Below are 23,149 nucleotides of genomic sequence, written 5' to 3'. Positions count from 1 at the left end.
TGTTATTATTTAATGACGTATAAAATGTAAATTTAATGAATAAATAATTAAAATTGAAATTGAAATTAAAGTGGCACTAAAAAGCAGTGAGAATCGACAACAATGGCGAATGGGCAATTAATTCGATCGATCAGATTACATTAATCATTCTAGATCATCTTTATAGTTACCTGTCGCTGGAGACGAGTATGAGATGCGTGTTCGCGTACTTGGCGCGTCGCTTGCGCACTGCCGATAATGCTGCGCAGAGGCTTGGAGCGAACGCGCGGCATGGTGGACACTGTAAAAAAGTGACATTATAATAAATGATTGAAAGTAAAAATTGTTGGGCGAAAAAATGGCATAGAGTTAGACCAAGAAAAGTCTGCAGCCATTTTGATAGCCCACGCAATGCAAGTGTCATTTTAAATGTCAAACTTCTATGAAATTATGACGTATAAATAACACTTGCACTGCTTGGGCTATCAAAATCGCAGCAGACTTTTCTTGGTCTAACTCTCACTAAGTATAAAGGTGGTTAACAAGTAGGATGTCTCTACTAGTGACGATGGAGTTTGGTTAACACTGGACTGGAGTTACTTTACAGATAGCAAATCTGATAACGGTAGATGATACTTAGAAGTAGAGATACTCTACAGACGGGTCATTGGTGGTGTTGTTAGTAAATTACTCGACCATCTTTATATATTGAGTTCGGCTAACACAGAAGTAGAGTTACTTTACAAACAGAACACTAGTTTTGTGCAACTAAGGTACTGCACTTACCCAGTGAGCAGCAAAATAAGACACCCTCACAGCATCCCCCAGATCTTCATAGGCTTTACTCCCATCAGATTCTTGAAGCTGAACTCCTCTAAGGACTTCATGTAAAAGCAGTTCCAGGAGAAGCTATAGGCGGTTGGATCAGTCACTATAGTGACTCTACCAGCGATGAACATGGAGTTTGGTTAATATTGTGCTGGAGTTACTTTACAGACGAATCATTCTACAGCGGTAGGATGGTATAGAGGTGGAGTTACTCTAGAGACGGGTCATTGATGATGTTGTGAGTAAATTACTCCACCAACGTTGTATATGAAGTTTGGCTAATATGGGAGTAGAGCTACTTATCAGACGGGTCGTTGGTATATTGTTACTAAGTTACTCCACTTACCCAATGAGCTGCAAAATAGAAAACCCTAACAGCATCCCCCAGATCTTCATAGGCTTTACTCCCATCCGGACCTTGAAGCTGGACTCCTCTAAGGACCTCATGTAAAGGCGGCGCTGGCCAGGGGAAGCCGGAGGCGGTTGGATCGGCTATCAGGGCAGCACGGACTGGCCGCCCTCGTATGATGAGGGTGGGGACTCCTACTGCGATGCTGTATTTTTGGGTGAGGCGACGCTGTAAAGAAAATTGAGAGGTAAAATGGAGTTGAGAATTAGGAACTTAGGTATATGCGTTTCTTTTATATTTATAAAGTGCATTGGGATAATTCAGAGAGCAGATTTTTTTTAACAGCAAAGTATTTTCTACTACTGTAGCAACAGTAACGCAAGATGCCTTGGTAAGTGCTGCTAAAGTATGAAGTGCTTCTTGTTTTATACATATTTGCTATTATTTTTTTGTATGTGTCCGCATACTAACCAATATACGACAAACAGACAGTTGTAAGAAACATTTCACTAATCTCGAAATTTTAACTCTCCCCTCTCTCTACATCTTAGAAATTTCTACTTTTGTCATGAAGAACACACAGTTATTTGAGTTTTGTAAAAGTGCACGTCGTAACAATAACCTCATCCCCCCGGAACCAATTTTGGATATTTACAAAAAAGGCCCTTATTTCAGAGCAATCCAGATTTATAATAAGCTGCCAAACGATATAAGAAATATAAAAAACCTTAACCCATTCGTGTCAAAACTAAAACTACTTTTAATATCGAAGGCATACTATTCGGTCTAAGAGTTTATGGAGGATAAATTTTCATAAGTATAAGTACTACTAATAATTATTAATTCTTAACAATATTATTAACCCTTTTTGTAAATATAAGTTAACATAGGACTTACTTAATACAAGAAATAAGCTAGGATAAAGTTGTTATTATTTAGGATTTTTATTTATCTTATGTAACAGTATTATGCATTGTTACAGTTATGTAACACTATTTAGTTTTAAAAAATGTTCCATAAATAACTAGACATAAGATTAATTAGCAATGCCCTACCAGGGTGCCATGTGTTCTAAAATTTTTTATTGTAACAACTTTATTATGTACCATGGTTCGCAATAAAGGATTCTATTATATTCTATTCTATTCAAATTACTCTGCTTTCGAACTTATTCCTATCCTATGCACTATTTAAGATACAGTCGACGACAAAGATAAGTTTAACTTAGGTACTCCTTTGTTATAAGGCAAAAAATGTTATCATACCCGCAACACAAGCCTTCTTGAGCTTACTTTGTGTAAAAATGACCATATTTTGACTTCGACTTTACCTACTAAGTATTTATTTATATAGAAATGTTACGGAATTTCGGTACAAGAAAGTCCCCAAAGCAATTCCCGCTATCAGAAATCGCAAACCTACACACACGATTACACCCGGAATGTGTCAGGCAGAACAAAACGCCTTTACGACATTTTTGTATAGCGTTCAATGGACGTATATGCCATTAACGACATGTAGTGCATAATTATTTTCCATCGTATTTTCACGGAAACGTACGAACGTGTCTTGCTGTTTCAGTCAGTCTCGGTACAAAAAGTATTGAGGTTGACTGAAGTAGCATGACAAATTCGAATGTTTCCGAGAAAATACGATGGAAAACAATTATGCACTACATCGTGAGCCCGATTCAGTTTTGTTATGGTTTTTTACTAGTTTTGATGCAACGGCACGCGGTTCGCTGGTTGGACCTGCAGTACTGGGCTATAACCGCGAGAATCGAAGTTCGTCAATTGCGGGCTTCTTTCTCCGTCACTCTAATTACGTCTTAATGAGAGTAAAAGAGAAAGATCCCAGCAATTTGCGAAACTGCACTTAGGGAATTTAAACCAGTCAAAGCAAGTGTTGTGGCTCTTTGGCATTCCTTAAAGGCCGATACAGACGGACTGCACGCGACTGCAATTTGTATGAGAACTGCACGCCAACTGCACACCAACTGCAACGTCGGCGTTCAGTTCCCGTACAAGTTGCAGTCCGTCTGTACGGCCCTAAAACTGATGACTTCTGCTGCGGTTGGGTTATCATTCTGTTGCCCTTGTCCCATTCACTTGGGGTTGGCGCAGTATGTCTTTCTCTTCCACCCCTCTCTGTCGCCCGTCATTTCATCATTCACTTCCGTTCGTTTCTTATCATCTCTCACACAGTCCATCCACCTTTTCCTCGTACGGGAAGTCCACATTCATCCACGAGAAAGGTATTATTTCTCGTCACATGAAGCTGCGTACGGATTGCGCGTACATTGGCACGTGTAGTCAGTTGCGCGTATCCTGGAACACCATGTCCGTACTCGCAGCTACGCGTACACTCTAGCAAGCCGCCACAGTCGGTATTTGGTACTATGTACCTACGCGAGGACTGCGTATCCCGACTACGCGTAACACAGGAACGCACTGTCCGTACGCAGCTCATTGATCCGCATCACACGCCCGTACCACGCTAGGCGATTTGCCCTTACTTTTTCTAGTGTGGTTGGGTCTTCACTTCAAAAGTTTGCCGACTCTGACCAAGGTCGTATCAAAACCAACCATACCATAACAAATGGATAAATTTGAATCGAGCGCCCAGTCCTTATTTTAAAGGCACTTACGTCATTTAGAGAGTAAGATCGATTTTCCTAATACAACGCATTCTGAGTTACGCCATTTTAGTACAAAGCGTCATTTGTGTATAGAAATAAAAAAACTTATACGCCGTTGAAAATTATGGACTTATACCCGTTCTAAAACGATGTGTTTAGCTATTTATTATGCTGTACGTAACGTAGCGTAGTTCGGGTGTTACGTGATACGTGATCCTCATAACCGCTCAAGCGAAATATTTTGTTTATGGAACATACAGGGTGACAGCGGCGACGTGCTCAGAAATCGAGTAAAGGGTAATTGAGCGTGTAGCGTGTACATGTTAGTTTTAACCGACGTATTATGGGAAAGTATTTTTACAAGCTCATTTAACTTGCAATGTATGTATGTTCCGGTCAAATCTTGAAAGATAAATTAGACTCATTTCCCATTATTCAATTGTATGTAATATGTAATTTGGGTAATAATGCAATATTATGGTACCATAAAAACTTATTATGTCGTATATTAATATACCGTATTTTACAGCACACCTGAGTTCGTTTTTATGGTCTGAAAGTCCACTTTTCAAAAAGAGATTGTATGTATGTACCTAGAACTGGTTTAAATAAAGTATTGCAATCTTGAATTGGCCGTCATTGTCAAGACTGCACCTTATAAAACAAAGTCCCCCGCCGCGTCTGTCTGTTTGTTCGCGATAAACTCAAAAACTACTGAACAGATTTTCATGCGGTTTTCACCAATCAATAGAGTGATTCTTGAAGAAGGTTTAGGTGTATAATTTGTTAACCCGTGCGAAGCCGAGCGGGTCGCTAGTGAATAATAAATACAATGTGTGGCTAAAGCGAGTGATAAAGTTAATCTCACTTGTTCATGGAAATTTAATTGTGGTGTTTTTGTATATAATACTTAATTCACGCAAATACCATTTAGGTAGATTGTCGCAAAAGGTCTACATCTTAAATTATGTTGTACCTTTATAGTTATCGCAGTAATATTCCTTACTACTATTACTATTACTCTCACAATCAGCAGGCGTAAATATTATTGTGTACACGTGTCAGAAAGTCAGAATGTTTACCGCGCCAGACTTGAGGGAGACAGTAGGCATAATACTCATAATGTGGAGGGGAAATTCTCGTGCGTAAAGGCCCATTTACATTATACAACTTTCTTGCACATTCCATACGATAAAATTGAGGAAATAAAAAAAATCTTAGTCTGTATACTGTACTGTAATTTGTCCACTACACTACATTTTTCTCTCTACCTACGAGTGTGGCCAGATATAAGTAACTAAATCATTCTGTATGTTAGTAAAATATTGCAAAAACCACCAAATATGGCAATGTTTGATTGACAGACACTTGTAATAGTAATAAGTAAGTAAATATCCTTTATTGCACCATAAACTTTAAAAAAAATACAATAAGTGAAATACAAGCTTTAAGACTAGTAGGTATCGTGGCATATTAAAAAAACCCTTCTACAGTGCTCAAAATTTGATTACAATATTTACAATGGGTATCTACCTATTACAATATTGCCTGAAAACACTTGGTCATACATCGACACAATGGGGTTGGCAACTGTCAAAGGTTTGCATAGATGGCGCCATCATAGCTTGCCCCTTTTTCTATGAGATTTGGCTTAAAGGGCTGGCATCCAGTGTATTAAAAAAACAAAAATTTGACACAATTATAGGGATTGACAGGGCAAGCTATGATGGCGCCATCTGCTAAAAACTTCCACCGGCCAACCCCATTGAAGACAATACGAATAATATAATCTTTTACTATAACAGGTGACCTTTTAGTCCACTTTCTACTCCCAGGCCTTTAACCGTATGACCTAACCTGTACTTTATTGTTGTGTGAATGTAGGTACATACCGTGAGAACACATCAAGTATGAAGTAAAATGTGGGTGCAATTTTTTTGCCACCCTGTATAGTTCGGAGGAGTACGTCATTGCAGGCAATGGAAACAATACAAAGCAGTTTGAAACTGTAAGATTTAACTGAATAAAGATAAAGAATCACCCTAAAACCAGGGTCCATTAATACCTAGCAAAACCCCTCCGCATACAATCAAATATATGTAAGCCTTATTCACCATATTACAATGAAATATGGTTCAAAATGGCACGATATCATTGACCACACCAATTGCTCGTTTTGTTATTTTGGTGTGACGCAAACCAGACGTGATAGCTTACAAGTAGACGTTAATACCCTAAACACGGTAAACATGTGGATGGAAATAAACAAAAACAAGTCATTTATACTTATTGCTATTAATACGCTTATATTTGTGGCTAGTTATCTGGGCGTGTGCTCTTTATTTTTGGTTAAAATGTACATCCAAAGACTAAAGTTATACAAATACATATTATACATTGCCACAAGTAGGTAGGTACATCATAAGTTTATTAAAATATAAACTAATTTTGTAAATGCGACTGTAACTCTGTCTGTCACCCTTTCATGTTAACAGATTTCGATGAAATTTGGTACCTATAGATATAGTTTGAAGGGCTTTTTCTAAATTAGACATGATTCCCTGCTAGTTCAAAATTCCATTTTGCTATAACTCGCATTCTTCTTCTTCTTCGTGTTCTTCATTACTGAAGGTCGTGCCTGTCTTGAAATACCTTCACCGAGGCCTCGACGAGCTGCTTCCATTTCACCCTGTCTTCGGCTTGTCTAAGGGCAGTAGTGACAGTAGGTAAGTCCTGTAATGTTCCTTACTTGGGTGAATATCCCAAGCAATAAAATTTGATGGCAAGACTGAAAACGCTGGTGCAGAAAGTCAAAATAGTCATATACTATTTTTTTTTGGAAACATCTCTTAGCTATCGACCTCGGGCAATAAGTAATATTAAAATATAAAATAATTTAATCATTGAAAAAAAAAGATAAAGGCCCAATTTTTCATTCAGGTGGGTTGTCCGGAACCCAGTTATTCTTGTTTAATGCCGCACAACTCTAAAACTATACAAGATATCAAATTAGTTTTTAGATCATTATAATACCATATCAATAAAGAACCCTTAAAAATATTACTTGCTTACTAACTCTTTAATAAACCCCCTTATTATGCGTAAAGAAATATGTCCGGCAAAAAAATCCTTATTACCGCGGACAAATTTCGTCGACGGTTATTGGCTAAGTTTGATTTCGTACGCCCCCCCGCCTCCTGCGCACTTTGAGAGTCAGTTGTGCCGCGGCTCTCACCGCAAGAAGACGTCGACGTGATGCCGAATAGATCCGCTACACACGTGAGTCATGTCATTTCGATGTTACGGGGACAAAAAAAATATCATTCCGGAGTTTGCTATATGTTTTTTGTTTCATATTTGTTATTTTTCAAATATTTACAGATCGTGTATTTTGTACTTGTGAGTTTAAATGTCGCGATAGTTAAAGAATGTGGGATTTAGTTATTTTTTTATAATTTTATTTCACCTCGGTTTATCATTCCACCAATTTCATTCCGGTGATTTCGGTGTAGTAAAATGGCTTTAATACCCACCAAAATGAAAATAACACCGGAATGATATCAAAAGTAGCTTCACTTTTGTGTTTAAGTATTATTTGGGGGCACTGCCATGCCCCCGCCAAGTCCGACAAAATAAGATTCCGGCTGTACCTTGGCGCCAAAAGTTCTGTGTCATCTTCTGTACTAACTGCCATCTGGTAAGTATATTGACTTTTTTGTGTTCGTAATTTAAGTCTGGAACACTGACCAAGGGCTCACCCACTAAAAAATATCCTGGCGTCAGTGGGACTCTTGTGGTACTGTCTATTTCACAAAGAGGACGACTATTTAGACATGCCTCGACCTGGGTCAACAGAGTCGCTAATTCTTCATAAGTCAGTTTAGTATCCTTATTTACTGTGGCTAAATGTCGTTTGGCAGACTGAACTCCCGCTTCCCACAGGCCTCCGTATGAAGGCATTCTTGAGGGTATGAAGTGCCACGTTGTCCCTTCAGTCGCTAGCAGTTCTGCCACCTCGCTGGCTAAATTGTTTTTCCCAGGTTCGAACATGTATTTCAACTCTTTAGCAGAACCAATAAAATTGGTACCATTATCGCTCCAAATATCTTTACAATGGCCTCTGCGTGCAACAAATCTTCTAAAAGCAGCTATGAAAGCTTGTGAAATTAGATCCGATACAGCCTCAAGATGAATAGCTTTCGTAGCCATGCATACGAACAAACAAATGTACCCCTTGGTCGCATGATGTCCTCGGCCTTTAGATGTTCTCATTAAAATAGGTCCAGCATAGTCAACGCCACTATTTAAAAAGGGACGATTTTGGTTAACTCTGACTGTTGGCAGCTGGCCCATGAACTGATTCTTGACTTTAGCTTTGTCTCCAACACAGGTCTTGCAATTGTAAATGCATTTTCGAATGGACGACTTTAAGCCGATAACCCAATATTTGGTTTTCACGTAAGTCATCATTAACTGGTTCCAACCATGAAGTGTTCTAGTGTGAGCCTCATTAACAATTAATTTTGTAATATGTTGGTTGCGTGGAATAATAATTGGATGCTTTGTCTCTTCAGACATTGAGGCATTTTGAAGACGTCCTCCCACTCTTAGCAAACCTTTCTCGTCTAAGAATGGTGCAAGTGTGATTAGGGTACTTCTTTTCTTAACTCTTCCATCTTTCTTCAAATCGTTTATATCTTTTCCATATACTAAATTTTGATAGAACCTTATACATTGTTCTTCCACTTTTTCCATTTCTTTAACTGTTATGTGTTTATTCTCTTCTAGTTCTCTTTTTCTTTCGGTCAACATTCTTCTACAATAAGCTAGCACTCTCTTCATTCGTGACATTGTTGAAAATCTCTCCCATATAGGCTTTTCATCTACAAGTACATGACATGTCGTTTTTGATTCTAATTCTGTTTGTGCAATTTCTCTTTTTTCATATTCAACTTGATCGCTCTTAAGCCATTCTGGCCCACTCCACCACAGATCTTGTGTAGCTAATTCTTGAGCTTTGACTCCTCTTGTCGCGATGTCCGCAGGATTGTCAGCAGATTGCACATGTCTCCAACGATCATTATCTATCAATCGTGTAATATCTGCTGTCCTATTTGCTACAAATGTTTTCCAGCGACTAGGTTGAGATTGCAGCCAAGCTAGTACGACCATTGAGTCCGTCCAAACAAATATTTTATTTTTATGAATCTTCAGAATTTCTGCGACATCACTGATCAATTCTGCTAATAAGGCTGCACAGAAAGCTCTAATTTTGGAACAGAAAGTTGCTTCAATGGTGCGACTTTAGTTCTAGACGCGATCATAGAGACGTGTACTACACTACCTCTAACAACCTTCAAGTACGTCACGGCTGCATAAGCTTGAGTGGATGCATCTGAAAATCCGTGCAGCTCAATGTGATCATCTTCTCGTGTCATGTTTAACCAACGCTGAACCTTGACGTTTTGTAAATGTATCAGTTGTTCCCTATAGCAAATCCACTCGTCTGTCAAGTCCGATGGTAACTCATCATCCCAACCCAGATGACTCAACCATAACTTCTGAATTAAAACTTTAGCAGTAATTATTACAGGTGCTAGCCACCCAAAAGGGTCGAACAGACAAGCAACATCAGAAAGTACAGACCTCTTTGTTATAGGACTTCTCATCTCAGGTAAGTTTTCTGTAATTTCAAACGTATCGTCTTGTCTATTCCAGGTGAAACGAAGAATCTTTATTATTTTGTCCATTTTGATTTCTAGCGTGTCTCTTGTACTATTGTCTTCTTTCAAGTATTCTAAAACTTCATCGGAATTACTAGACCATTTTTGCATTTGAAATCCTCCTCTTCTCATTATTTCTTTGATTTCTTGGCACATTTTCTTCGTTTCTTCTATGTTTTCATTTCCTACCATTAGATCATACATGTAAAACAACTTCTTTATTACTGGCGCAGTTTCAGGAAATTCGTGAGCTTCATCGTCGTACTGTACTTTCTACTGTATTGCTTATTTCTATAGGCTTTGTATTGCGGTAACTCAAATGGAAATTCTAAAATTGTACCTATTAAATTTGTGGGACAATTTTTTCGTTTTTAAATTGAAAGAGCTTGTTATCTCGAGTAGAAGTACCATAAATTGTGCCCATAATTTAGTAAAAGTGGCACTTTTTAAAGAAATACTCGATATGCTAGATAGAACATGGGCATTCGAAATAAATTTTCGGTTAATTATTGAACTTGGCTGATTTAGGCAGTTCTTAGCATTTTTCTCATTTTAGTGTATATATATCATTCCTGTGTTTATTTTTTTCATTCCGTTGGGAAAAATGTCATTCAGGTGGAGTGTTATATCATTCCTTTGCATACTTATCATTCACGTGCGAGTCATTTTTTTTATTCCGGTGGAAAAATGTCATTCAGGTGGAGTGTTATATCATTCCTGTGTATACTTATCATTCACGTGCGAGTAAATTTTTTTAATCTCCGATAATTCTCAAAAGGCTTAAGATATCAAGTGCTCTGTAAGAGGCTTATCAAAGAACAGTTTGAGGTGTCGATTGACATTAAAAGAAACATCGAAGAAACGTAAATAAAGAATTACACCGGAATGACACAAAAAACTAGTACTGTTGAAATTGACCCACTTGATCGGACCAACGGGTGGGTGACCGTCCTCTCGGCCTCTTGCCATCCACTTTTCTATTCTTGCCATCCATAACTCGCATATGTGCTACCTATAGCAGTTCTTTTGTCCGCCATTATGTTTTGCGACTCTTGTAACGCTACATACTAATACGCACGTATCTGTCTGTCTGTCTGTACGCACAATGACAAGCAATCAGGCTAAAAGCCCCGGCTCGAGATATCGGCGCCGCCCACGCCAACCTATCGTGTGATTCCGATCTCATGTGATGTGATTGTTTATTCAGACGAGAGAGTGCTATATGCAACCGCAAGTGTCAAGTCGGTAATTCATAAAAATGGCCAAGTGCGAGTCGGACTCGCGCACGTAGGGTTCCGTCCCATTACGCCAAAAACGGCATAAAATCACGTTTGCTGTATGGGAGCCCCACTTAAATATTTAGTATATTCTGTTTTTAGTATTTGTAGTGGCAACAGAAATACATCATCCGTGAAAATGTCAGCTGTCTAGCTATGACGGTTCAAGAGTTACAGCCTGGTGACAGACAGACTGACGGACAGACGGACAGCGGAGTCTTAGTAATAGGGTCCCGTTTTTGCCCTTTGGGTATAAAACCCTGAAAATGGCCTACTTAATTACTTAATCATATTAGTCATAGTCATAAAGATAAAGATAAAAAATAGTTTATTCAAGTAGGCATATTACAATGCGCTTATGAACGTCAAATAAACCTTTACCGGCTCCAACCGTACACCTCTGCCCCGAGAAGATTTAAATCCCCCCTCAATTGGATCATAGAACGCTTGTTTTCCGTTTATTAGGTACCTATGCTACCTAATATCTACTCGATGCGTACTTTTTACATTATAACAACCAAATTACAACACTATCAGTATGTAAAACGATGGAGAGAGTAAGCGATTACGTATATTTGGGCCAGAAAATAACGCTTGACGGTAACCCCTTGGATGCCGAAGTTAGTAGGCGTATTCAATTGGGTTGGGGCGCATTTGGAAAGCTAGGCGATGTTTTCAAGTCCAAAATCCCACAGTCACTGAAAACCAGGGTCTACAACCAATGCGTCCTCCCAGTGATGACTTACGCATGCGAGACATGGACGTTGACCGTCGGAAGGGTGCGCCAGCTAAAAGTGGCACAGAGAGCCATGGAGCGCGCGATGCTCGGGATCTCCCTGCGAGACAGAATTCGGAATGAGGACATTCGTCAACGCACGAGAGTTACCGACATCGCCAAAAGAATTGCGCAACTGAAGTGGGAATGGGCCGGCCATATCTGCCGCAGGGATGACGACCGATGGGGCCAGCGAGTACTGTTCTGGAGACCTCGACTGGGAAGCCGGAGGGACGGAAAACCACGATCCAGATGGTCGGACGACATTAGAAAGACGGCAGGGCCGACCTGGCATAGAACCGCCGCATTCAGAACAACATGGAAATCCATGAAAGAGGCATATGTTCAGCAGTGGACGCAAATATGCTGAGAAGAAGAAGTATGTAAGAAAAGTGCGAAAATTTTTTGGCCTTTGTTTGGAAGGTTGACCGACTTTGACGACCTATCCCATAGAAGAAAAAATCTTCTACTTTTTCCTAATCATAATCAACACTATAGGTGCCGAATATGCCCTTAAACGGATCCCCACTATTTTGTTACACTTACATCCTGTATAAACAATACAAATACAATACTCTTTATAGCATGCCTCAATAATAGAAAACGGTGCAAATTCGTAGCACAACTGTAAATTAAAATAAACAAGTTAAACAACCTTTTTGAACGAAAACAATTCCACTCTCAACTCCACGTTTACGCACTGAGGAACAATAAAAATCTAAATTGGACGAACCGACCTAATATCAGAACAAAACATGGCCCTGTCGAAAAAAATTAAAAAGATACTTTATGCTCTAGGGTGGGCGGGGAGGCGACCATAGAGATAGAGCTGTAGGAAACGCTGATAGACTTTTTATAGACCAGTAAACTTAGATTTTAAACTGTAGTCTGACATACTAACATTGAATAATTTTACGAGTGACTAAAAACAAGTAAGTCCAAATCGTAAAATTATTCAATACCCGTAAACTTGTTAATTTCAGAGAAAGTCTTCCCAGGATTGAGACCGGTCAGAAAATAATGAATGAAAGTAACTTAATTGATTTATTCAACTTGGTTAGAGCAGAAAAAATAGTTCAAATAAATTCTATATAATGACTAAAGATTCGGTCAGGATCCTCATGTCATACAGGTTGATTTTGTTATCCTCTAACCAAACTCTGAGGGGTGAACAGTGCGGTTACCATCAGTTTGTCAGTGACATAAACGCCGTCGAGAACGTAATTTACTTTCTATACGTCCCGTTTGCACTAATATGCGAGTGCGAGCGAGATGTATAGAAAGTAAATTACGTTCTCGACGGCGTTTATGTCACTGACAAACTGATGGTAACCGTACAGGTCATATTGAACAACTATTACTATGGGGCCAACCGCGAATTCACGAAATAAAATCTGCTGTCTGATTTTACTTAGTGTACATTTCGGTGAATTGGTCTCGGAGTTGGTCAGATATAGCAATATATAGAATGGCGCGTCTATCAGGACTAGCTCCACAGCCCACCCCCTAAAACAAGGGAGGGAGGGTATCGTATCGTCTGGTTCACTTTCGCTAGCGCCTGTCGAAAGCGCTCGAGCGGAACGCACTGAGGTTTGAGCCGGTAGCGAATGGCACTCCAAATTGATTGCAAAAGTGGGAAGTGTTTTCAACGTTTTGTTACAATCTGACAAGTGATTGAAAGTCGGTCCAGGAAGTGCCAAAAGGGCCATAGATTATTTCTAGTTTATTGTCAATCTCATCTAGTGTTGATGTTTTATACCTAATAGTGGGATCGGTAAGCCAAGTATTAACCACACAATTAAATTGTCAATTTAATCAGACTGTGCGAAAAACTGTCCCGTCTGGACAATGCTTATGACAACTAGTTTCGATAAAATTTACGAATATAAAAATAACTAAGGTGAGACGGAGCAAGAAAAAGAACCGGACAAGTGCGAGTCGGACTCGCCCACCGAGGGTTCCGTACTTTTTAGTATTTGTTGTTATAGCGGCAACAGAAATACATTATCTGTGAAAATTTCCACTGTCTAGCTATCACGGTTCATGAGATACAGACTGGTGACAGACAGACGGACAGACGGACAGCGAAGGCTTAGTAATAGGGTCCCGTTTTTACCCTCTGGGTACGGAACCCTAAAAACATGTAATGGTAGGGATAGGGACCCATTTCGGGTACCTACCTACCGGTACTTTTGTCCCTACGTTTAATCTGGCGTGAGTTTGCGTGAATTACCCTCCCCCCTCCCCCTATTTTCCACTCACAAGACCCGCAACACTCCGCGGTACTTTCCTGCTTTAAAACGCAGCATACTTTACTTCCCTGCCTATAATTTACACAATAATGTTAACGCCAGTACTTTGACTAAGCTCCGGGGCCTTATTCGACATGTACAAATCTGATATTTCAAATCCACACCAAATCAATGTTCAATGTTCGTCGAATCGCATTCCTGATTACCTCTAACATCGAATTCAGGCAGTTAGCGAAAGTGTAGTTTTTCCATGTTCGTGAAAGGCTTTGTTTTTCATTACAGGATGGCCCAAAAATTTGTTGATAATTTTTTTGACCCTTAATTTGGCACCAAAAAGGTATAGGTAGTGAATTCAAGCCGCCTCGACGTTCAATACCTAGATCTAATGATTCTGGTTAGAAAAAAAAACATTTTTTTTGTATTTTAACTTTTGTATTTTTCTTCCTCCTGACATACACTGCAGCATAAAGACCCTGGTGGAAAATAACATTAGAATCTTTGACAATGTACCATCAGCCGAAAAAGTGCATGGCGACTTTATCAATGAATTCATTCATAATTTCTCCATGCTATTTCGCAGTTCACTGTACAGCTGGTTAATTTAAACATAAAGTTATTATATATTTTTTGCTTTGATGAAAGCTCGGAGTAATTAACAATGGAGCCGCCATTAACAGGCGTTCCCCTCTGTCGAAAATAGGCGGCCAATGGTCAACGACATGTCAACCATATGTATGGACTGACGTTTATCTGACATGACGTACCTATACATTTGATGTGCCCCTCCCCCGCAAAAAACGGCAGACTATTTTGTACCGAAAATTTTACACATGGCGTCTCCGTTGGTTATATCCTCTAAGGATGAAAGTATAAACCAAAATGAATAAAAAATACTCGAAATTTAACTTTCGTGAGACATATTTTAAACTGTTTACGTTTGTCTCTGTTGTGCACGAAGTGCAGCCGCCGCGAGCACTCGAGCCTGAGGAAGGACCCCCGACGGGCCCGAAACATGTCGCCAATAGCGACTAAAAATACAAGTGAGTGAAACCGTTGTCGTCTAAACAGTTTAATAAAAAATACTGTTTAAACTACTTTAACTGTGGCTAGGTCGACGCCTGCTGTAGGGCTCTTCCTTAATGCAGCCCTTTCACTGCGTTCTAAGGAGAAAAGAAACCCACACGCATACATTATGAACCTTAACCCGTTGAGTTAAGGTCCAAAATCGTATTCAAAAACTAAAGCTAAACAGCGAACACAATATGCATACATTATGTACCTTAAGCCGGCGAGGTAAGGTCTAAAATTATGTGTTTTAAACCGAAGCTAAACACCGAACACGTTTTGCAAAAATACAAGGAAATGTTGGTAAATTCTGTTTAAAGTTTGAAGAGTGCCGTATGGTATGGCCCGTATGTGTTGAAAAGGTACTAAACATAAAGACAAAGACATACTTAAATGCGTAAACCATAAGTAGTTTAATATTTAACAGAAGTAGATGGCGCTGCACAACGGTATATTGTTTTGTGGTAAGGTAACTGGGTAAGGAATAGTGGAAGGTGACAGGGCTAGAGGAAGATAGAGGAAGACAAAGCTAGTGTGTCGGCCACAGTAAGCGAATGCTCACGGAAAGCAGCTCTACGGGAGGAATGGCGACGTGTCGCTCAAAATTCTACATAATGGCCACGACCACTCTGTCAAGAGTGTAACCACAGAATAAATAATAGTACTAGGTACAGAAGACTCACTCTCTAACAAAACGCGTCTGTTACGATCAGCACAGATATGGCCGCTAGGTGGCAACAGCGCCACGCGCGGCTTATGGCAAACCCCAAAATTGGGGCCGAACGGATGTTCGTTTCGTCACTTTGCTGACGTGTGACGAAATCGCGGGGTGAGCCACGCCTGGTGTATGACGAAGAAGAAGAAGAACTGGGTGCGTAGCCAAGATGCCAATCGAAACGGTAATCTCTCTCTCTGTCACTTATATATTAGTATCATAGAGAGACATTAGCGTATCGTTCGCTTCGGGTTTTTAATTCTACTAATAGTCTTATGAACTTTCCAGACCGGACGTCCGGTCTAGTCCGTCTGAATGTCTGGCACTGACAACACTTTAAGACGAAAGTGGAGGACCCGCGCGAAATCTTTTTTTTATACAAACGTATATACATAGAGGAAAATGGGGACTACGTTTGTATGGAGAAGCTTTCCTCTTAAGGATTCATAGATATACCATGGGTATACCATACCTTTTATGTCTTTTCAATAAGGCTTATAAATTAATTGTCAATTTGTCAGCTGAGCCAGTAAATAATATGATAAAAAAATTTAAATACATCGAATTGCGTAAAAATATTTTCTATCATATCCAGAGAGGAAAACGAGAACTACGTTTTTTTGGAGAAGCGATTGCCCCCTTTCTTCTTGAGGTTTTGGTTAGAGTTTACCCTTGCAAATTCATGACAATACACCCTTGATTAAAACATGTAAAAATAAAAAATAAAAACTACATTTAAACCGCTAACCCAGTGTCAAATGGTACTGGTAACCATGGTAACTCCAGGTTTAACCGGTTAACCCCCCCGGATTATTGAATGTGGACCTTAAGTGTGGCCGATGGTAGGTAATTACTTTAGCTTGCAGTGCAGCCAACCGTACAGCTCCCATAAACTGTAACGTCCAGGGTTCCATAATCCGTAAGTAATTTAGCCTGTCCAGCCGCTTGGAACAATCTTATTACCACTGTTAAATTCCTATCTAAATATTAAAGCGCATTCAAATATGAACTCTATCCTTATTTGTTACGGTTGCTTTTGAATCGAAACAAATAAGAGAGATAAGAAGTTTTGAAAGTAACTTAAAGAATAGATGCGACTGGGTACAATCAGTCCAAAAAGGTAAACGTTTATCTTATAATCAAAACGCATTTAAAAATTAACTCTAACCCATGGTCTAATAAAACATGGTCTTCCATTCCCAGAGTGACACGCGATTACGTCACAATAACATTGCCACTTTATTTCAACATAACATGTTACATGGGTACATTATACCTATGGTTAATAAGTTAAAATATTTCTTTATAATTTTATAATTTTCATTTATATGTATTTTAGCTTAAATTTTACAATAACACGTCATTTTTAATTACTCGTTAGCAATATCTTCCGATTCACGAAAGAAATTTCAGACTTTCGGGTAATTCTGTTTATACTACTGGCAACACAGGATAGCGCTGGGGACATTTGACAATTCGGATCTAGATAACTTCATGCCCTGACCGTCATCCTTGTCGAACGCGTGTTAATTGTTATTTCCTTCTCGCTCAGTGTCAGCAGTCGCAGTGTTTTCCAAACTTTTCACGTCGTAAGCTTGGTAATTAATGTGTAACTGTGAATTCGTTTTTTAAACGTTTGTCTTGTATAGATAAATAAAGTTTAATTTAATACATTAGATTTGTTTTATTTTACTATGTTTCTACATGAATAACTTAAAATTAATGCCGTTAAAATAATTTTCACCGTTGGTTAAAATTCTCCCACATTTCAAAGTTTGAGAACCTGTAAACAGCATGATGACGTAGGCGCGTGTCAGTTAGGTCATACGCGAATCTCGGAATGGAGTACCAGGCGGAGTATATTATTATACCATGCTCTAACCTATAGTATATACAGTTTATTTTGCCTTAAGCTAATTGGAAGAGATAGGAGGTTTGTAAATTAAGATATCTAAACGCCGATCGTCTTTTGAAAAGGCTTATAGCCTACGCCGTTAATGTCATTTAAGATGTTTTGGAAGTAAAGTGAGCTTGCGCGGTCAAGCATAGTCCAGTATTCCAATCCCTTAATGTCGCCCTTACAAAAACCAGTATAAATGGATCCATGGCTACGTTTATTTGTTATGAATTTCTAGTTCATACTTACAATGGTTAAGAGAAAGTGATGGGTTAATATCGACACTTTAGGGAGTCTTAATCTTGGATCGTTGTAAGAAGGTTAGGGTAATGGATTACGTAGTATTGTGTAACAAAACGTTGTTTTAACATTGTTTTGTGGTTTGGGAGATTATAAGCTGATTGCTGCTGAAATAATGTTTAATTATCATTATCCTAAGATCTTATTAGCTCCTTATATAAAATGTAAAACATATGATTGAGTTTTTTTTTTCTAAATTCTAAATAAATAAACTCGGACATTTAAGTTTCATTTCTTTTATACAACCTAAGAGGTTTTTTCATCCAGTTACCGAAAGTTTCTGGTTATCGTCATGGTCATGTTAGTCATGTATTACAATTAGAATTAGAAACATTAACTATTTATTCTTGTTTAAAACATTGTTTTATAAAAATCATAATTCTTGAAATAAATAAAGCGACTATACCTAAAAAAATATCAATCTCACATTTATATGTCTGTCAAACAACTCTGTCAGTAGAAAAAGGCGCGAATTTCAAATATTCTACGGGACAATAAGTCATCGCGCCTAAATTTTTCGCTTTGTTTCTACTGACGGAAATGGCTTGACAGACTTTACTATTAAATAAGTACCCACTCACTTATAAAAACAATTTTCTCGATCCAAATCATCATTTTCCTCCGCTTTCCACAGACAATGAAAGCGTAAAGAAAACAAGGGAACCAAAATGCGTAATCTATTGTCTATGCCCCATTGTGAGGACAATACGAAATCCAAGCATTTCATTACCCCATTTACCCTGAATTACCCTAGTTTTTTCTGGCAACACTGAAGAATAGGACGTTTCGAGCAAAGAATATAATACTCACTAGGAGAAGAACGATAACTCCATACAAAAAAATGTCCCTTTCAAAAGTTCGTTTATACTACTAGCGCTCTGGTAGGATACCATTGTAATTAGAATTGACAACCCGTTTAGCCTAGCGGGTATTGGCAGTAATCCTGTTCAGGAAGCTAATGGTCCTGGGTTCGAATCCCGGAGAGGGAATTTCTTTTTGTATTTTTTCTTTTTTGTTGGGGTCAGGTTTTTAAGAGCCCATCAACGTGCACACTAGCGCCACTGCTAAATAATCGTGATTATTTAAATTTAGCGACAGGTATTTCAAAAAGGGGGCCGCTACTGACTGTATTGTGTATTTAAGTACCTTTTGAATACACCAAACTAGTTTTTATGTTGCTGGATTAGTCGATCTATGAGCTCAAAACAAAAACGGCCGTTTTAACTTTGGACGCGTAGATTGACGAATCCAGTAACATAAAAACTAGTTTGATGTATTCAAAAGGTACTTAAATACACAATACAGTCCGTAGCGGCCCCCTTTTTTAAATACCTGTCATTAAATTTAAATAATCACGATTATTTAGCAGCGGCGCTAGTGTGCACGTTGATGGGCTCTTAAATTAGCATATCACAAAAAAATAAAAAAATACGTTAAAAGGTAATGATTAGGTACTATATTTAGAAATTCGTCAAATATTCGGCAACAAAAAAGTATATTAAGATATAAATATTTTCATTCCTATTAGGATTACTGTATATATGTTAGGAGCAATACATATGAATACATACATTGATATGGCAAATGGTTACAAGTTGTTATTACATCTATCCGGTTATCGGACATTTTCTGCTTCACAGCTCCGCGCAGCGTTCTTGTTCACCGGTATCCCGGTAGTCTGGATATGCGGCAGATACGTGCCCTTTGAGCTTTTTCCAAGAAATCATATGACGGCCCAGGATTATATTGTTATCTCACGCTCAAGCCTTCTGCTGATTCACTCTCTAAAACAAAACAGTCACAAATTAAACAATATAATCTAACTGCCTAATTACTAACGTCGCTAATTGCTACCGGGTCTAAATTTACCAGCTTAAACAATGTGAGGTTTTACATCTATGATACATTTTGATTAAAATTTCGGACGCGATATAGCGTCCGCGGGACTTACGGGGATAGTAAGATTAAATTATTATATTTGAATTTGGCAATTAGTACGCTCATTTTTATTTAAAGATTAATATATTTATGTATTTCTTACCTTGAAATTATCGCGGTTTCTGGTTTACTACAACGGGTTAATTTTAACTAAGTCTGTGCGAAGACGCATTTAGATATGTTGCTCGTACATATGAATCGTTTTTATTTTTAAAATTAATAGGTAAATAAATATATTTCAAGTGAATAAATCGTTTTATATGAAAACTGATATTTTTGCGTTAAATGACTTTAATGACAGCATTGACATTACAGACTTTTGTCTTGCCTATGTTCTTACCGGCCAGACCCAAATCTAGGCCTATCAAAGAGGCCTATTGACAAAGATTTTTTTTAATTTTATCATGGAGGGTAGAGGCACGTCTACCCTTCATAGATTTTATGAACATAGACAAAGACAAACTAAAATAGATAATAATTTACATATGACTTCAACTACTTCATAAAATACAAATCAAAATATATTTGATAAAATAATTGGATTTGTTCCTAGAAATCGTATAGACGAAGCCAGTTCTAGCAATGTTGCTGTAGTAAAATATTTTTATGGTAATTACTGGCAATCCTCCTCTAGGAACGGAGCACACATGTACAATTATGAAGGGTCACGTCATTCCAAGGAAGTCAATAGGCCTTGGTTTCGAGGCATCTTGAATTTCCTTGTGGCTGTGTAGGTACTTGTATATATTGCACTTTTTGCACTATTGTGTTTAAGTGTAGAGCCAGGCAGAGAAATAAACTGATAACAATTTCTTTAGTAAGTATTAGGACTTACGACATCTATTTTAGTAAAAAAAGGGTTTTTTGTTGACTATGGAACTTTTGGAAAACGGTAAAAAAATGTTAAGTGCAAAGGCGAACTTAATCCATTTTACCGCTCTCTTCCAGTTAATGTTTGTGCAATAGGGTTGGCAGCTGTTAAAGTTTTTATAGATGGTACCAGCATAGGTTTTGTACTGACCATAAAAAAATTACAGTATTCGTAGGATTGACATTATTAATGTACTTGGGACGCGACAATCAAACACCAGTTTCAGATCAAGACTAAAGTTAATTTATTGTACGCTTACCCACAACATGCATAAATATAAAGTACTTACATACCTACGGACATTTAGATGGCTAGCGCCTTCTGTAAAATATTACTTCGACCGTGGCCAATCCCATTGATCAATGAGAGAATATTCAAGCTTTGCTTCCCACCTAACTTAATTGTCCAAAACTTAATTATTCGTGTGGTAGGTCCCCATGTTTATGTATGTTAATGTTAAATTACCCCGAACAGCCGAGCCCTCGCACGCTGGCAACACCGGACTGATAGATGGCGCCATTAATCTACCCTCAGGTGCTTTTAGTTTATTGATGTTTAATATAAATTACCCTGTCGGTGAACGCATTATTCAATGGGTACCTGTCCCAGCGGTTCTGTTAGCTTATGCCCTCGTCGTTTTATGGGATACAATAAAAATGTGTTAAAAAGTCTAAAATATTTGACATTGACAGTTACAGTTACAGTATAAATGAGCTGTCATAGGGATCACCATTGGCCGCGTAAAGTACTATAGCTCGTTTACTTGTCACCATAGCATAATTTTTGGTGTATTTTCATTTGTCCTCGCCCCACCTGACAGCCGCCATACATGAGGCGGGGACAAATGGGAATTATTTGTATGCAGAGCCTATTCCCATCTTTGCCCGGCGTTAACCTAATTTTTCTTTTCCTCTGGCCAACTTCAAACTTTAAGGTAGCTAGCTTAGTGGTTAGTTACGTGGGTAGTAAAATCCTGGCACTCGCCAAGTCCTTCCGCAATCCGGACAAAGGGCCAAAAATCCTGTCATGTCAGAGGTAGCACTAACGTATGGCAACATTGGACACCCTACATTACCTTCTGCGAAAGTCGACTAACTAAGCGAGCTTGATTAGCAACATATAAGCTATTCATCGAACCTCATTTCCTCTATGTCCAAATCGATGCGGACATCATTTGTCCATCACACAATAGCTCAGCTGAGCTATGCTCAATGCTCAACGCTCGACGCTCAATGCTCAATAACTCAGCCCGCATGCTCAATTGTTTTAGAACTATGGATATGGATTGCTTGACTTTATTAGCGGCGGATTTCGTCGGAATCAGGTTGGTATGCAATGGAGTTTTTCTGGTGTTAAGTTTTAGTTCAGTGAAATAGTTTGGGATTTTATTGATTTAACTTAGCTGCTTGAACAAACCTATAATTATTAGCTATAACTACACTTTAAAAAACAAAGTCCCCCGCCGCGTCTGTCTGTTTGTATGTTCGCGATAAACTCAAAAACGAATACTGAACGGATTTTCATGCGGTTTTCACCTATCAAATTATCAATAGAGTGATTCTTGAGGAAGGTTTAGGTGTATTTGTTATGAGAGCCCATCAACGTGCACACTAGCGCCACTGCTAAATAATCGTGATTATTTAAATTTAACTTTGGACGCATAGATTGACGAATCCAGCAACATAAAAACTAGTTTGTTGTATTCAAAAGGTACTCAAATACAAAATACAGTCCGTAGCGGCCCCCTTTTTTAAATAATTTTTCGTTAAATTTAAATAATCACGATTACGAGCAGTGGCGCTAGTGTGCACGTTGATGGGCTCTTAAGGTTTACCCGTGCAAAGCCGGGGCGGGTCGCTAGACTCGCTAGTAATACAAAATCACAGTTCACAATAGGTACATGTTGCTTTCAATTTTGGTGAATCGGTGTCGTGTAGGTATCATTAATATCTGTCCAGGGTGACAGGAAAGAACCCGGATCCCGCGTCAACCTCTACATCTACATACTGCGGTTTGGTAAACGGCCAATCTCATACGGGCCAGTACAGTCAGCAGCAGAAGTTGCTAAGCGAGCGATGGGTCGTTTTGGAACCATTGGAAAAATCGCTCCTAGACCAAAAACTAGTTTTAGGCCTATGATATACCTAAGTACGGGTTAACCTATAAGTTCGGCAAGCCATTTCCGTCAGTAAAAAAACGCGGCAAATTTGAAAAATGTAAGCGCAAAGGGTCAGTCTCATACAAAATTTGAATTTCGCGCCTTTTTGTACTGACAAAGAGGGTTTGCCAGAGTTTAACTCTAGCCTCAAAAACAAATTCGAGTTACCACAGCTATTTACCCACATTTACCCCAACCGAGCATCAAACCCAACCACCAACTTCATTGCACCATCTGCAGTTACCACAACATCTGCACTATACGAGTATAGAAAACAAATGCAGTCTGCATGCGGTACAGACCTCTGAACTACTTTTGACTTTATCTCTAACAAATAAGGTATAAAGTTGTATAGATGTTTTTGCAGCTGACCGAGATATATCT

The 23,149-nt window shown here is 38.6% G+C and overlaps 2 protein-coding genes across 2 annotated transcripts in view; both read right to left on the bottom strand.

Moving 5' to 3' along the window:
* LOC134799915 (translation machinery-associated protein 16 homolog) overlaps positions 1-15,582 on the bottom strand; it is a 169,746-nt gene extending 154,164 nt beyond the window's left edge. Inside the window, exon 1 of the mRNA XM_063772353.1 lies at positions 15,570-15,582. The gene's annotated coding sequence lies outside the window, so the exon portion shown is untranslated. The remainder of the gene's footprint in view (positions 1-15,569) is intronic.
* LOC134799935 (nucleoredoxin-like) overlaps positions 1-23,149 on the bottom strand; it is a 61,579-nt gene that overhangs the window by 32,322 nt on the left and 6,108 nt on the right. Inside the window, exons 2-3 of the mRNA XM_063772373.1 lie at positions 1,154-1,384; positions 171-280 (exon numbers count right to left, since the gene is read on the bottom strand). Of these exons, the coding sequence (XP_063628443.1) occupies positions 171-280; positions 1,154-1,384 (341 nt within the window). The remainder of the gene's footprint in view (positions 1-170; positions 281-1,153; positions 1,385-23,149) is intronic.

Source organism: Cydia splendana, chromosome 19 (genome assembly GCF_910591565.1).
Source record: "Cydia splendana chromosome 19, ilCydSple1.2, whole genome shotgun sequence".
NCBI lineage: Eukaryota > Metazoa > Arthropoda > Insecta > Lepidoptera > Tortricidae > Cydia > Cydia splendana.
This window is presented reverse-complemented; position numbering and strand designations above follow the sequence as displayed.